The 15,701-nt window shown below is 53.9% G+C and overlaps 5 protein-coding genes across 5 annotated transcripts; 2 read left to right on the top strand and 3 right to left on the bottom strand.

Annotated features, from left to right (window-relative positions):
• Positions 1–1,566: 1,566 nt before the first annotated feature.
• On the bottom strand, positions 1,567–3,680 carry POSPLADRAFT_1037473 (hypothetical protein; the record flags this gene model as incomplete). The annotated part of the gene is made up of 4 exons (XM_024477226.1): positions 1,567–1,677; positions 1,732–2,210; positions 2,270–2,759; positions 3,096–3,680. The coding sequence occupies 4 exons, from the start codon at positions 3,678–3,680 to the stop codon at positions 1,567–1,569; spliced, it is 1,665 nt and encodes a 554-aa protein (XP_024333278.1).
• Positions 3,681–4,057: 377 nt separating this feature from the next.
• On the top strand, positions 4,058–5,782 carry POSPLADRAFT_1071935 (hypothetical protein; the record flags this gene model as incomplete). Its single annotated transcript, XM_024482473.1, has 8 exons — positions 4,058–4,379; positions 4,432–4,589; positions 4,648–4,690; positions 4,746–4,774; positions 4,824–4,891; positions 4,946–5,202; positions 5,271–5,442; positions 5,510–5,782. 8 exons carry the CDS (start codon positions 4,058–4,060, stop codon positions 5,691–5,693), a joined length of 1,233 nt encoding a protein of 410 aa, XP_024333277.1. The 3' UTR covers positions 5,694–5,782.
• A 23-nt stretch (positions 5,783–5,805) lies between these two features.
• On the bottom strand, positions 5,806–9,407 carry POSPLADRAFT_1160032 (hypothetical protein; the record flags this gene model as incomplete). Its single annotated transcript, XM_024487492.1, has 9 exons — positions 5,806–6,065; positions 6,137–6,207; positions 6,327–6,468; positions 6,513–6,637; positions 6,848–7,071; positions 7,284–7,377; positions 8,481–8,789; positions 8,912–9,158; positions 9,221–9,407. 9 exons carry the CDS (start codon positions 9,405–9,407, stop codon positions 5,806–5,808), a joined length of 1,659 nt encoding a protein of 552 aa, XP_024333276.1.
• A 1,012-nt stretch (positions 9,408–10,419) lies between these two features.
• On the top strand, positions 10,420–11,245 carry POSPLADRAFT_1037471 (glycosyltransferase family 3 protein; the record flags this gene model as incomplete). Its single annotated transcript, XM_024477225.1, has 6 exons — positions 10,420–10,527; positions 10,557–10,679; positions 10,721–10,834; positions 10,899–10,978; positions 11,041–11,056; positions 11,231–11,245. The coding sequence occupies 6 exons, from the start codon at positions 10,420–10,422 to the stop codon at positions 11,243–11,245; spliced, it is 456 nt and encodes a 151-aa protein (XP_024333275.1).
• Positions 11,246–11,549: 304 nt separating this feature from the next.
• Positions 11,550–13,842, bottom strand: POSPLADRAFT_1037470 (hypothetical protein; the record flags this gene model as incomplete). Its single annotated transcript, XM_024477224.1, has 10 exons — positions 11,550–11,605; positions 11,665–11,952; positions 12,009–12,186; positions 12,238–12,572; positions 12,624–12,714; positions 12,771–12,951; positions 13,031–13,143; positions 13,222–13,466; positions 13,524–13,541; positions 13,839–13,842. 10 exons carry the CDS (start codon positions 13,840–13,842, stop codon positions 11,550–11,552), a joined length of 1,509 nt encoding a protein of 502 aa, XP_024333274.1.
• Positions 13,843–15,701: the final 1,859 nt, after the last annotated feature.

Raw genomic sequence — 15,701 nt, 5'->3', positions numbered from 1 at the left:
AACAACTAAAAACGTTGACGGCAACCGTATGTTGAGTTTTTGGGTCAAAAAAACCTGAGTTGTGTCAACGAGAGAATGGGCGTTCTCCAATTGAACCGCAACACCCATGGCCGTTGCCCAAAGTATGATTGAGATGGAAGCGCGGAAGTCTCTCGGCCACTCTCAGAGAGCTTGTATAGTGCTTCTTGCATCTATGTCCGCGACCGACTCACATTGCGTTATCTTTCGGTTGCGCGACCAGCGTGGCTGTACGACTGACTAGGGCCTCGCTAGTCAGGACATTTGATCCAATCACAGGCACTGATAGTGGCAGCTGATAGCTCGTCGGCTTATGTAACGTGCTGGTGCCTGTAATCGCATCCAATAACCCGACCAACGAAATGACCAGCAAGAATTGAGAGGTCGTACGATGAGCACAAAGGAGAGCAACACTGATCCCAAATCAGAAAAATCTAAGGAATTTTGGGCCCTGATCCCTTCTGTTTCAGATAAAACCAGTCTCATGACCTCAGCCACATTCCGGGTGTATACCCCGACCAATGCTGAAAGCCTGATCGAAAGATAGACAATGCGGTTGTCTCGTACCAATCCCCTCGTATCCGCACCCCACCACCGCGATAGAGGGTCTGGGGCATTTCGATAGGCGTACCCCCCCTCTCAATTAGCGCCCATGAAGCGCCCATCTGTAACGGTCACAGTGCGCTTCTGGTGCCTGGAAATGATGTGGCCTTTGATTACTTACCAAAGACGGCACTCACGTGGTGACGTCTCGCAAGTCGTCTCGAGATGCTATATTGTGGCCTGCTGCAAAGTGTCTTGAGAAATCATATGTGGATTTGGATAACAGTTTGAAAAATGTACAGAGTGATGACTATGTGCCTGAGACAGTTGGAAAGTCGTGGTCAAATTCATGTATTATGTGCCATAAAGCAAGTCTTTGGTAAGTGATCAAAGGCCACATCATTTCCAGGCACCAGAAGCGCACTGTGACCGTTACAGATGGGCGCTTCATGGGCGCTAATTGAGAGGGGGGGTACGCCTATCGAAATGCCCCAGACCCTCTATCGCGGTGGTGGGGTGCGGATACGAGGGGATGGGTACGAGACAAACAATGCGGCAAGTACGGGACAGCTATCGTGTCGCCCATTACTTCAACACACTAGGATGGATGCACGGAGACTGAAGATCGGCCATGGGACTGATACCCAAGTAGGAGAGTGATCATATATGGAAGGCTTTAGTAAGCGTTGCATCAGTAAATGGACCAAGTCCATACGTAGAATGGCTAAGAGAATATCAGGAAAAATAGGGAAAATAGTCCATTATTATAGGAAAAAAAAGGCTCGGTGTCAACTCGTGACAATGACAAAGATCGACGCACTGCGAAATTCGAACAGTACACAACTTGAACCAGCCTATATAGGAGGGTGTCTGAGTATGGATGCTGAACGCAAGTTGCAGTTGAACTCACTACGGCATCAAGCTGCGACATCAGTGCGATAGTCTCGAGCGCTCAATGTACATACACATTACACACTCAAATCTTATTGGCATGCCTATTCATTATCATCGGGAATTTGTTTCGCGTAAATAAGGGGAGATGGCGATGGCGACATTCCTGCCACTTCCCGATGCCTGATCAAACAGATTAATCAATTCGACGTCCATCCCCGTACCCTTCATACCATGTTCAGAGACTAATTCACCCAGACAGCAATAGAAAAAGCTCACCTGCAACTCCTCCTTCAGCCACTGCAGCCGATCGAGCAGGATAAAGCTCTCCACGACCGGTCCCAATATACACCTCAACACATGCATGACTTCAAGGCGGCTCTCCATTTCCCGATCCCTCGGGTGCCCCTGCATCAGGTCTACACCTAGTTTCTCCCCGGCCCGTGCGAGAAACGCGTCCCAATTGTCGTACACCGAGTCGTTCAGCTTGCCGAGGCGGCGAAGGTGTACTGGGCAGTAGTCGTCGTCGTCGGCTTGCTTGTTATCATTGGCGGGCAAATTTGGCACCCGCGCGAGGATACCCGCGAGGAGGGCCCGCCACACAACTTTGCGGATCGCGAGGCGCGTCGCAGTGGATGCTACCTCGGAACGCATCCATTGCGAGGGAACTTGTGCGGCGAGCTGGAGATGATTGTTGGTTAGATAGGTGGGCGGTCGCCCTGAAGTAGGATGCGTAAGTTCGTGGGATAGCGGGAAGTCTGTTGACGAAACTTATTAGTGACCACGAGTGTCATTCGAGATGTGGAGTCGAACATACCTGAGGCCTCGAGCAGATTGTAACAGCAACCAACCACGATGGCCGCTTGTGGGGACCACTTCTGGTTCCCGTCACTGGATTTTAGACGTGCCAGGAATGCGCGCAGGATGTTCGGCGTAAGAGATCCGCATGCATGCAGTGCCACGAAGAGCGCTGGCGTCGGTTTTCCATACAAGCTTTCGCGCTCCTCTGATGTCGTAAACTGATACCCTCGATGGAACCACTCATCAACAGAGGATAAAAGTGTGTCGGTCGTGATTCTGAGGGTCATGTACGTCAACGCGCTTAGTTGCTGTTTTGCTGGCGTGGGATCGTTGTCGTTTGGATGCGGGACCGAGGACTCATCTTGAGCTGGAGTAGGTATCTCTCTCTTGCGTCTTTTTTTGCCAATGGCCTCTCGTCGCACAGCACCTTGGGACTGCACGTCACTCCAGTCAAGTGCAAGAACATTCAGACCAATTTTATCCCGCAAGCTTCGTGACAGATATGCCTGTTCAAGCACAAGTACACAATGGTCAACACACGGGAACCGCAAAATAGTGGAATACACCAAGAATTGGAAGAGGTAAAACGGCCATAGCCATATTTAGATAGACAATCAAACGATGGTAAACAAATATACGCAATAAGGGTCTTTGTTCAAGGTGAACAAATGACGACAAGGTATTCATGCCGAATAATACAAGCGGAGTGACTCCGGTGACGCCGTTTCAGCATTTATGCCACATCGAATAATGCAATCGAAGTGGAAAATATGCTAATAGAGAACCGCACGCTTGTAGTCAAAAATGTGATGGAGAAGGGACGTAGGATGGACAGAACGAACTTGACCCGCACCAACATCGACAACATGCCTGATTGTCCTCAAGCTCGGCGAAGAACAGAGAAGCCGTGAGGTGTATGCTGTCATGCGAACGACTTCGTGTGCCTTCTTGGGCGACATGCCGACCATGCGGGCGTAATCGGGGGCCTCGATTCCAGAGGATTCGTAATCCACAGATTGATAGACGGCTTCTCGCGTTGCATTTTGTGGGCATGATGACGCGAGGAAGCGTGCGGGGCCGGGCTCGCGTGATAACCGCAGACGACGGGTGGCGTCCAAGAGCTCTCTGAGATCGGCCGGTATCGTCGAGTACAAGTCACTTAGGCCGTCGCAGGAAGGATGAGTGTAGTAGCGCAGCAATAGGAGCCATTTGTGTTCGCCGACCGGCGGAAGCACCTGCGGACCGTTTGCCGTAGAATATCCGTGAGGACGCTCGCCAGCCCATTCTAACCAAGATGATATCTCTGATGAGAGCGTATGCGATTCAGCATTTTGACAAAGCCAGTTTGGATGTGTCGTCAGTAGTTCATTGACGATGGGAGTGCAGAGAAAAGCATGAACGCTGTGTAGAGAATCAGACGTTGACATGGTGCAGAAACAAGTCAAAAGCGCCTGCTATAATCACACGGCGTCGCTTAGGCGCTTGTTCTGTACATACATCGATATTAGCCAGGTTATAGTAGAATGGCAAGTTCAACACTTTGCTACGTGCAATTGCGTTTTGCTGCCCTCATGCCTCAAGTCCTCGTTCCTGATGGCCTCTGCAAGTGTGGTAATCTTCGTGACTAGCATTTGTCGTTCCTCGTTGGTCATAGAGTTGCAAGAAGCACGGGCGTGAGTACTACCCGAGCGCGCGTGGTGATCCTGAGCTCTTCGCGCACTATATACAGCAGTCCCTATGTCCGGAGGATCTCTGTGCAGCTCCCGTCACGACGGCCATAGTCTGATAACTTGCGCGTGGCACCATGTCAGACACCGAGAAGGCATTCCAGATCAACGTCTCTGACGCAGACATCGAGTTCTTGCACAAAAAGCTGGAGCTTACGCGTTTTCCCGACGAACTTGACGAAGCCGGTTGGAACTACGGTGCCCCTCTTGCGGACGTCCGACGCCTGGTGGCGCGCTGGAAGGACGGGTATGACTGGCGCAAGGTCGAGGCAGAGATCAACGCGATTCCTCAGTTCACCAGGGACATCGATGTAGACGGCTTCGGCACGCTCAACATCCATTATATTCACCAGAAGAGCTCTGTAGCGACGGCAGTGCCGCTGCTGTTCGTACATGGCTGTAAGTCGCGTGTAGAGCGCGTTTGACGCGTCAAGTGGCTGACGTTGTGCAGGGCCGGGGCACTTCCTGGAAGTGCGCAAGATGCTGCCGATTCTGACGGCCGCGTCACCGGACCATCCGAGCTTCCATGTTGTCGCACTGAGCTTGCCGGGCTATGGGTTCTCCGAGGCACCCAAGAAGAAGGGCTTTAGGGGGCTGCAGTATGCTGAGGTAGTGCACACATCTGAATGGTGCCGCGAGAGGACGCATTGACGCGTCCACATGCTAGGTCGCAAACAAGCTGATGCTTGCTCTCGGGTACAATGAGTACGGTACGTACGCTCCTTTCACTGGAACCACGCGCGCGCTCATGCAGTCCCCATCCAGTCGTGCAGGGTGGTGATTGGGGCTACTACGTAGGTCTCTGCAGCACATCAATCTGAATACGTATGACACTCCTCTCAGATTTCCAAACTAATCGTCGCAGAGTATGGCACCAAGACCGTCAAGGCCTGGCATACCAACATGCCTGTGTATGTCTGCTCTACCCTCTGGCTGTTCTGACCTCCTGATCCGTCTGGTTGCAGTGCCGGACCACCAAGCGTGTGGACGCATCCAGGCCAGTTTCTCCTATTCTTGGTGAAGCCATTCACTGCCGCCGAGCGCGCTGGCTTCGGTCACTCGCAGACGTTCCAGAAGAAGGGAAATGGGTACTTCATGGAGCAGTCAACGCAGCCACAGACGGTCGGCTACAGCCTGGCAGACTCGCCCGCAGGTCTGCTCGCGTGGATCTACGAGAAGCTCGTCCGGTGCACGGACAGCTATGCATGGGAGGATGACGAGGGTGCGCAACGCTTTGTGTGATGTGCAAGTGGTGCTTTCGCTTACCTGGCTCTTGCGTTCATCGGTCAGTGCTTACGTGGATCTCGGTCTACTGGTTCTCGCGCGCCGGCCCTGCTGCGTCGGTCAGGATCTATTACGAGGTCATTCAGGACGACCCCGGCGCCTTGCGAATGGCGAAATATAGCCCAATTCCTCTTGGGCTGTCCTTCTTCCCTAAGGAGCCCGTAGTCGTGCCAAGATTGTGAGTGCACGACCGGCCTGTACCTGCGGAGTCTCTCCAACACTTGATGCTGAGACTTGTGCGGCAGATGGGCAAGGACGCTCGGCAACGTTGTGTTCGAGGCTGAACACGAAAGAGGCGGCCACTTTGCGGCTCACGAAAGACCGGAGGACCTCGCGGGCGACCTGCGCAAGATGTTCGGCAAGGGCGGCCCTGCGTACGGCGTTGTGCCGGGCAAGGACGGCTACGTCGGCCGCGATGCACGTCTGTGACAGCATTGTCCGTGTATACATCATGGTGCACCAAAGGTACTGTATTGTACGCTTGCTATCGCAATTCTGTCGTCGTGTTTGCACCTGCGTGGGAAACACTCTCACTGTAGAGTCAGTAGCGCCTATCGATGCAATGTGATATTCTGTTCTTCGTCGATCTCTTCTCGAATGTCTTCATGCGCCACCCTGACCACCCCGCCTCGGAGCCTGATCTGCTTACAGCCTTCCATGCGGTCAGAATGAGATCGGTGTCGCTGTCTACACCGGTACTTTCCTTAACGTTGGTGAACACGGTGGGTCCATCGCCTCGCGCAATTTCGAGACGCGATCCATGACGGCGAGAGACGCATTCACAAAGGAAGCCAGATCGATCTGAGCGAGCGTTTGAACATGCCAAACATACACAGTGTTCAGGTTATCTTGTTCCATATCGATAGACCTACCCGAGAATATTTGTGCGCAAGCGAGGTTGATGCGGAATTCGTGACCAGCGGTCGAGACCACTGCGACCTGGCTAGACCCGGCAAAGTATCGAGAATTGCGCGGGATGTTCGCAGTCCGATCAATAATGTTTATCGCGCGTCCGATGGCGACGTGTGGAGAGCTCCTCTCCGTTGCTGCGTCTCGTCTCACCGTCTGGCGTCCGACTGTCGATGCTGCCTCTCACTGCCTAGCTCGTCTCTCGCGCGGGACGCTCGCACGTCCCCTACCATCATCCCGAGGCGTTCATTCCGCCGCAGACGCTGGTCGTCGCATCCTCTCCACATCGGCAGCGCTTCAGGCATCGCAGTCCGGTAAACGCGTGCTCTGTCGACGCACACGCTCTCTCATGCAGCTCATCGCGTAACGCGCGCCCGTGTGCGCGACTCGCAATCCACGACCATTGGCGATCGCCAGTCCCTCTCATCGACTTGGGGAGCTCTCTCCTGTGCCCCCTCAGCTGCCTATGGCCCGAATCCCCACAACGCACGCCCATCAACACTCTGCTGCGCCCCGCTGGTTCTCAGCACGAGCACGCGCCGCGTGATACACATTAGCATGGTAAATACATGCTTGTTTTCATCTGTTGCTCATCATCCCGCCCCCATCCCCATCTCGTCCTTCCACAGCCCGTCGCCGCCGCCGCTTCCTCGAGCACCGTCAAGGGGAATCACGTTGCGCCAGGTGAGCCCATCACTGCATGCGCGCAGTCGTCTCCGCTGCCCTCTGTCCCTGCGTCTTGCCGTCCATCTCGCACCGTCGACGGCCTCGTCTTGACGTCCTCTGTCCTCGCGCAACGGCCTCGTATCGTGCGCCGTTTCCCTTTTCCTTTCGTCCCCGCCTCCGTTGCCCGTTGTCCGACAGTCTCGCACTCCACGTCCTCCCTCAGCGCACTCGTCTACCATGCCGCCGCCATCGTCTCAGCCACACCACAGGTGCGTAATGCATACCATAACATCACACATCCGTTCTCATGTCATCACGCCGCCCCCCGCGCACGACAGAGACGCCGGCAGGCAGCGTATCGTCGAGAGTGCTCACGCGTGATCCTCGCATCCTCGCTAGCACGCGCGCATCACGGCCCGCTACTCACGCGCCGAGACGGCATACCGAGCGCGCACAGGACGCGAAGCGCAGCGCCACAGATCGCTCCGCGCACACATCAGGCAGGGTTGTGAGACCCGATCGAGTCTCGCGCGGAAGCCTGGAAGACGGCATCGTCAGTGCCCCACGCATCGACGGTCAAGAGCCGACGCGCGGCGTACCTGGGAACGCGAAGCCAGCCTGCACGGCTCCGCGGCGCGCATTCTTGGATGCCCGCCCTAGATCTGGAAGCGGGACGACCGGCCAACGCTGCGTGACGTGAGTGCGAATAGAGGGATAGCAGCGAGTCAGCATGCCAGCTTGACATAACGCTAGCAAGGTCACGCACCCGCCGTGGCGCAAGACGACACGCACACGTTGGGAGGGCCGCGCACGCACAGACATCGCGCGCCTCGCGGCGTATACGCATGCATCCCGGTGCGAGACGCGCCCACTCTGCCTTCGCGCCGCTCTATATGCTGTTCCCTTGCGCGCTCGTCTGACACCCCGCCATCTTGCTCGCATCTAGCCGCCGCGCACACACTGACCCCCCTCTACTCCCCTGGGCACAGACTCCGCGCCCCACTCTCTCGCGTCACCGGACACCCATCGTCTCAGCTACACAAAAATAGGAAACCACGAGGCGGCGGCTAGAAGAAGCAGAGGAGAGAGCGAGGGACGATTGGTATGACTCGGCAAGGACATCCTATTTCTGCCTCCGCTTCCCGGCATCCCCCCGTGCCCTTGCCGATCATGTAGATACCTGAATACGACAGGTTACGCTATGCCGATCACGCGCCTCCGTGCGTCTGCGCGCACAGTCAGCAAGCTACGCAGAAACCCGTCAGCATTGACCACGCACCCAGGCCAACACTGCCGCGCCAAGTACCCGCGAGGAGTGCAGTATTTTATTCACCACAAGACGCATCCGACTCCGTTTTGACTGTTCTCGCCGACTTCCCGCGACGGCGGGTGACGACACACAGGTCCCGCTACGTACCTGCAACACATGGAGGTCAGTGCAGACACCAGGCGTAAGTGCTGTAAGCAGGCCCCAGCTGAACCATCGAGACAGACGACGGCCCCCCATCCGTCCCCGGCCCCCCATCCGTCCCCGGCCCCCCATCCGTCCCCGGCCCCCCATCCGTCCCTGGCCCCCCATCCGTCCCCGGCCCTCCTTATATCCCTCCCGCTACCCCTTTCCTGCGTTGCGAACCCACGCACGGACGCTCCCTCTCCCGCGCCCGCCGCGTACGTAACGCAGCCGCTCGCGTAGCCTTCCGCAGCGCCAACACCCGAGCCACGCGCATCTCCGCCGGGGCGCGCGCCTGGGCTTCTCGCGTGTTCGACGCGGCGTCTTCCACTATCGGACCAGACGTGCATCCCTGCACGGAGAATCCGCCAACCGCGCGCACGCCCATATCCGCATCCCGTGGCGTCCTGTCCTGTGTGCCGTGCGCGCGACGCGGGCAGTCGTCCGCCTGGCAACCCACCCGCAGGGCGGCACGCAGACCGGCGTCGCTCCCGGGAGATCTTCCGTGCGCAGGGCAAGACCCGAGCGTCCGCGAACGGGACGTCGTGCCCGCGTGTGGTCAGCGCGCGTGTGGTCAACACGCGACCACCGCCGCAACAGTGGTCTGTTGCTTTGCACGCACCCCGAGTCGCGAGCGAGGCTGCGGCACAGCGCGGGATGCATGGCAGAGGACGCGCATATTGTTTCGCACGTTGCGCGCGCGATGGGGGAGGTGCAGTGCCAGCGCGCAGGCTCGCCCTCGTCCTCGTCCTCGTCCTCTACAAGACCGGTCAATACCATCACGCAGGCTCGGGGCGCGTGTGCGTGACGGCGCGGGATATCCTGCTCGCATGCGAATACGCAAGCGTGTGAGCGAGACGGCGCAACGGCTATGAGCAACGCGAGTCGAGACGAGACGCGGCCGGGAAGCGATGCCACGCTAGGGGCGCACTGGGGTTACCTTTGGCGTCGTCTGGACTGTGTGCCAAGACGGCAGGCGCGTTGGTCGCGGTCGGCACGGGGACATCTGATGGTGTGGGCCGACAGCGCGCCACCCCGGTCGTGGCGGGGCGGCACCATGGCGGACATGCAGGGGGTTGTACTCCTCTGTGCGCGAGGGAGGCATCGCACACGGACATCGAGTTGCGAGTCACGAAGAACAGGGCTCGGACTGCACGTCGCGTGGGAAAGCGAGCGGGTACAGACAGCAGCGGCGGGAGTCGCTACAGCATCCGGAAGTGAGATCACACCAGGTGCAATACTACCTCGCGCACGCGCGAGCAAGGGCTGCCTCCGCCCGCGTTCGGACTGCTGCGTTCCAACATCACGGGCGTGCAGTTCGCCGGACGGACGGTGCCCGTGGTACGTAAAATTGACAATGAAGTGTTCTGAGTCGATTGCACGTCGTGCCTTGCGCCCGTCTCTTGCTTGCGCACACTCAACCTGGCTCGTCCTTTGTGTGCTCTCGCTTCACGCTGCTTCATGCTGCTTCACGCCTTTCGTCTGTGTTCTGCTGCCGCTTGCCCCCCGGACCGCTCTTAGCTTGCTCTGCTATTTGTGTCCGTCCCACTGCCCTCCCACCTGTCTGCTCTGCACACGCTCATCCCATCGCGACCCAGCAAATTTGCCCTACCGCCGCTGCCTGCCGTCTCCCCTGCATCCGCGAATCCAATTGTTCATCCGATCCTGCTCAACCAGCCATTACTTCGTGCGCCGTCCCTATTTCTATTGCCGAACGTCTGCTCGCTTGTTGACCGCCAAGCTGCTGTTTCACCCCACCGCCGGTCAGCACAACTAGCGTGATGAACGCAATACATGCACCAAGTACTACAGGCACAGCGTGGGCGCGTTGGCTACGGTTGCCGACCTGTACCAGGTCTACTTTTGGAATCTCGCCTTTTTGATCTTTGATCTCTGCCCGGCGCAGGCCTTGACTCTGGCACTTATCTCAGATCTCCGCATCCCTTTCCCAACATCCTGTCCCGGATACGCTCTCGTCTACTCGACATCACCATTCTCTTTTGAATCGCTACTGACACCTAAATTCAGGGACATTCTATGGAGCTATGGTGCGTGTTTTTCACTGTCATCTCTTCTGTAAGAATGACACTGACTGCCAGCACATCACACGCTCCTGCTATCCCCTCAGTGATGACCAATCTCTCTGGGTTCGGCTGCTTCATGCAAGATCTGATCCAGCGGCCGCAAGACGAGGGCTGCTACATTGTCGACTGGCACTCGCAATCCGTTGAGGACTCGGTGAGTCAACTGATGGACCACATGTTCAGCTTCTGCCAGAAGACACAGCGGCAGCACATCAACCAGACGAACCGTGTCGAGCGGCTGAGCCCGCTGCTGGACTGGAAGAACCTCGGCATCGAGTATTTGAAGGCGCGGCAGCTTGCGCTCGAGTGCGTGTAGCCGGACGCATTCTATGGTGTGGGAGGTGAAGGTGAGGAGCTCGACTTGGCATGGAGCACATGATGCCAAACTTGGTCCCCACAAGCCCGCGCTTCTGCATGTCTGGCTTCGTGACCCTGGTGACATTGGCATGCTCACAGAGGAGGTAAGCTGATGTCGTGTGTCTTGAGTGTCACAGCGGTGTTGTGTTGATGCTCCGGATTTTGCAGATGCAGATGTCGGGCATGAGCGACTACCGCGGCTACCAGTGGCCGAGGCATATGGAAGATGAAGACGAGGGGCACCCGATGTGAGTGTCCTCCCCCAGAACTGACTGCCACCTCACACAGTGCTGACGGTTAGTGCACATAGCCGGCTGGTCATGAAGGTGCGCTAACGTGCGAGCTCTGTGATGTCGGGCACTCGTTCAATAAGTACGACAGCGATTCACTCGGTAAGATGGTCGGAGCGACACAATGAAGGAATAGGGTGTGGCTTGTACTATAGGTGTGTGCTAATTCTTTCTCGTCCATGAATTCTGTCTAATTAAATGCGCTATCAGTATCATATGAGTTAGTGAATTAAAATGTGACTACTCAGATGGAAACCCATGGCAAAGTGGGCCTTGTTGGCCTCTAGGCGAGAAGATGTTTTCAACACTGACAGATGAACATCCCACGACTGGAGTCTCGCCACGGCCCTCTGCGGCGGGGTATTTCGGCTCCTTATTAAGTCCTAGAGCGCGACAAACACCATTGCATGTATGTTGTTTGATGAATGTGTCGATCCCTGCCTTTCCCTTGTCATAGAATCCTGCTGAGCCCTCGAGACTGCCTGAGCCATACAATCAGCCAACACTCCTTCCGATGCACTGTATATAATTACCTTTGAATCTGTGGATTGTAGATAACGAATTTACCACTCGGCTTTATGAGACCTGTCAATAAACTTGGTTTAGGCCTATCTCTGCAGCACAAATATGGAGGATGAACGAACCTTGTAAATCAACAAAAACAAGTGTTCCCTGACTATCAACAAGGGTGTGATGCGCAAATGCATCAACGGCCACTCCGAGTATATCTGTGTTCTGGCTGGCACAGTCAGTGCCTGAGTACTTCACTTCTTTGTACCCAGGCTCGATGTCCCTGGTTTCAAGCAGTGGCGCAGCGAGAAACATGTTGTATAGTAAACTTCTCGTATCCTTGTCAGCAATGGAGGCCGGAGGTGGAGGGAGCTCAGATGTCACTTGACCAACGAAGGTACCTGCCGAGTTCCACTCGAGCTCTTGTATGAGAGGTCAACAACAAAGAAACACAAAGTGCAATATAAGTATAACTTACCAGGAAGGCCTTTGACATGATAGGCCTTCGCACGCCTGTAGAAGGCATCCAGGAAGTATTGCCTGAGTGCCAATAGAAGGAGTTCAGCTATCATATCCCGTTGATTTAAGTCCTGGTCGCTAGGATCTCCAATTGGCCTCATTTGGAAGATAGCAACTGGTATTGGTCTGAGTCGCCCCTAAACCATAAGGAAATATGTATGCAAATCATTATCATTTCAATGGCTCACCTCAAATGCAAACTTCGAATATCCTTTTCCAATATACCCTCCTTCTCGCAAACCTCCTGTTATGTACTGCTGCCAGTCCTTTGCTATGAGGATTGTCTCAGTGCGAGGGTCCGAGATCAGTCTAACCTCTCCATCTGCCGAAACAGAAGCTTCAATCCGCGTGAACTGATAGCGGTTGAAGCGGAGTGAGTCGGATGTCTTTCTGTTGCTGTGAAAAGTGCTTGTATATGGTCTATGCGCTGATGCATGTTTCTTGTTCAGTGATGTGCCATTTTGAGCAGATGCGAAATGGGCTGACAACCATATTGCAGATGTGCATATTGCGCTGTCGTCATCTGTACTTGATAGATTAGTGTGACAGTGTCAGTCATCATGAAAGACTGTACCTTGATCAAGAGCCTTTCGCTTTTTGGTGCGCTTTCTCGGGGATCGCACAACAGAATTTGGTAAAAATTCTATGTCATTGTCATTGTCCGGCTAGTAGCAATATGATTCAATAATAGCATTTGGGTTTAGAACATTAAGATAGTTACCTGAACTTTCTCATAAAGGAACACCCGTAGACCAAGCACTCCATTTGTAATGTCCTTCTTCAAAAGCCGTTTCTCTGCTTTGAGGATCGTATGAAGGTTGCTGAGTGATCCTACAAGTAGACACGGCTCGATCAAATGATGGGTATTGGCATCAACATTGACAGCGAAAGTGACAGAATTCCTGTATTGTAGGTAGCAGTCAGTAAGAATTGAAATGACTATACTACAGCAACAGCAAAATGTAGTAAGTCTAGACATACCAGGTGAATTCCGGCATGACTTTGGGTGCTGATGGGATAGACTCGTACACTCCCTGTGCCCAGGTGACAACCTCATCAAGCACATTGTCGGCAATGTCACTGGCCTTGAACTGCTGTCAGAGCGAAGGCACTTGTACCTAAAATAAAAGTGTCAATGTTATATAACTTATGTGCTAATGATGCATCAGCACCTTTTTTGCTGCCGCACCAGTGATTGGTGTGTAAGCATAGAATGTGATGTCTACGGTCATTGTTTCTGATTTCGCCTGTAGTTGCAAAGTGTTGATGCAAGCATTTATACCTGCTGCAGTTTGAAACAAAGCTTTCTGTGATGGGCCTTGCATCTCCTGTGTGCCTTGATTGAGATGGTGCATGAATGCTTCTTTTTCGTGCCTGAGCGTGCTGGACTTGATGAACTCAATTAATTTGTCCGCACCTGTTTATATCAAGGTCAATACAATGCCCAAATTGCAATCTCAGATGTTCAACTTACCTGCAAAAAGGGTCAAGTCTACAATTCACATTAGTTGTAGTTTTATTCTGCCGGAAATGCAAGGTGTGAAATTACCTTTATGTCCGTCCTGTACACAGCTCGCACACAAAAGCGATGCATTGAACAGGTAGACAACACCACAGCCAGCACATTGTGGTTGTTGCTATCGCAGTAGTCAGTTACATATGAAAACAAATTGGATCATGTACATCAATAATACTGTATTTGTCAGCTGTAGTTGCCATTTTTTTGTGCACTTGGAGCACATATAATCTGACAGTTGAGGAAAGTGATTTCCACACCCAGAGCACTTACCCATTGTGACGTGTGGTAGTACGTGTATTCAAACAAGCGAGTACATATTATATACTTTCTGCAATAGCCGTACCCGTTTCCCGTTCCCCTTGACTTCATATTCTGCATCACCATCACCATATAAGTTGTTTGTATACATCTAGCCCGCTGCCACAGCCTACCCTCTGACACTTCATGTACTGGCAAATGTCCGCATCATTGCGAAGAAGGTGAAAGTATATTGTCGGGCTCACCTAGTTTCCCGATAGGGTGTAACAAGTCGATTACAGAGATGCAGAACCCGTTTCAAACCAATGCATGATGTTTTCTGCTGTTTTGGGCTGAAACAATGAACCAAAATGTATTTGCAAAGTTGAATAAAGTGCAATCGTGACGAAACATGCCAACAAGTTGTATTTGTGATTACTGCACAGGTTCTACATCAATGGTAGCATTATTTATGACATGAAAGGTCCTCCACACAATAGCCGATCTCAGCAAGCACATGATTAGCTCACTCAGCATACTCCAGGGCAACAAACTGTATAAGATCCTCTCCGCCAAGGTCTTTCATCAAGGCATTCACAACCATACAATCTACAGGCTGTAGACATTGATCACCACCGTAGCATGCAAAAAGGTCATATGCAATGTCCGGAGAGGTACCTGATGGCAATTTCTTTTTCGGGTCACAATGCACAATATGCAAATTGAGATGTTCCTTCAACATATCCAGCTCACATTAAATAAGCATTGGCCAGAGCCATTGAACAAGCTCACTAAAACAAAAATTAGAAAACACATGTGACTGAGCAGAAAAATGTACAAGTGTTGCAGATTTGATGGATTATAAATCCCATCACCCGCATGCCAAAATGTTTTAACATTTCCGCCCCATTGCAATGCTAGTTGCAGCCACCTACGTTCAATTGTGATATTGTGTATGCTTTTTAAAAAGCGATGTGCGGTGATAGGCGCCAAGCCCCTCTGGGCCCCGATTCACCTCTTTTCGGCAGTCGCATCCCGCCCGGCACTTCGACTCAGTCTCCCAACACTTCGATTTCGCCTTCGATGCTCTTCAACACCTTCGACGGTGCGCGACGCTTACTCGAAGCTCAGCACGGTCGTCCCGATGCCTCGCGCGTAGACCCCGGGACATCTTCCGCATTCGGCGAACAATAGGGCCACTGGACGCCGCTCGGCCAAGCGCACGCATCGCTCCATGCCACACCGACGTAGCCGGTCTTTCCCGATTAGGTATCGAACCTCGCGGCATGCCTTCAACGACGGACACCGGTCCGAAGTGTCTCGCATGCTTCCCTTCATCTCCGCGTTCGGCATGATGTCACTCTACCGATGGACTTGATGCGTGCCACTCGGTGAGGCAGCTTCGTGCGGAACAATGCAAAGCCCCTTGTACTAGTGTGCCACTCTCGATAGTCGTAGCGTCCTATGCGTAGTATAAAATCTGTCGTACTTCTCTCCAAAAATACAAGATCCGGTTCCCCCCTCGAGTTCAGAGCTCATAAGTCGAGTTCGCCCCGCGTCTAAGCCTTCAACTGCGTCACTTCGTCCCTTGCTGCGTAACTTCGAAACCTCGTCCACTGCGTTTACTCGTCGATACCGTCTCGACGAACCCTTCGACTTCGACTATTGTCGAAGAAACTGCGAACCGCGCCCTAGCTAAGTCCACCCTTCGAGTCGTGTCCCTTCCTTCTACGATACATCGAAGAGCTCTGCCGAGCTTCGATCGTCTCCACTAACCACCCACAGCCTCCGAGTAGCTTCGACGACGTGTCGAAGCCACCTCGTACCTTTCCTAGCGTTCGTAGCCTTTTCCGAAGGCGTTTCTCGTGTTCACTCGAACCGCGGGACACCTTGCTG

This window comes from Postia placenta, assembly GCF_002117355.1.
Source record: "Postia placenta MAD-698-R-SB12 unplaced genomic scaffold POSPLAscaffold_23, whole genome shotgun sequence".
Lineage (NCBI taxonomy): Eukaryota > Fungi > Basidiomycota > Agaricomycetes > Polyporales > Adustoporiaceae > Rhodonia > Rhodonia placenta.
The sequence above is the reverse complement of the archived record's forward strand: the minus strand, read 5'-3'. Positions and strand labels throughout refer to the sequence as shown.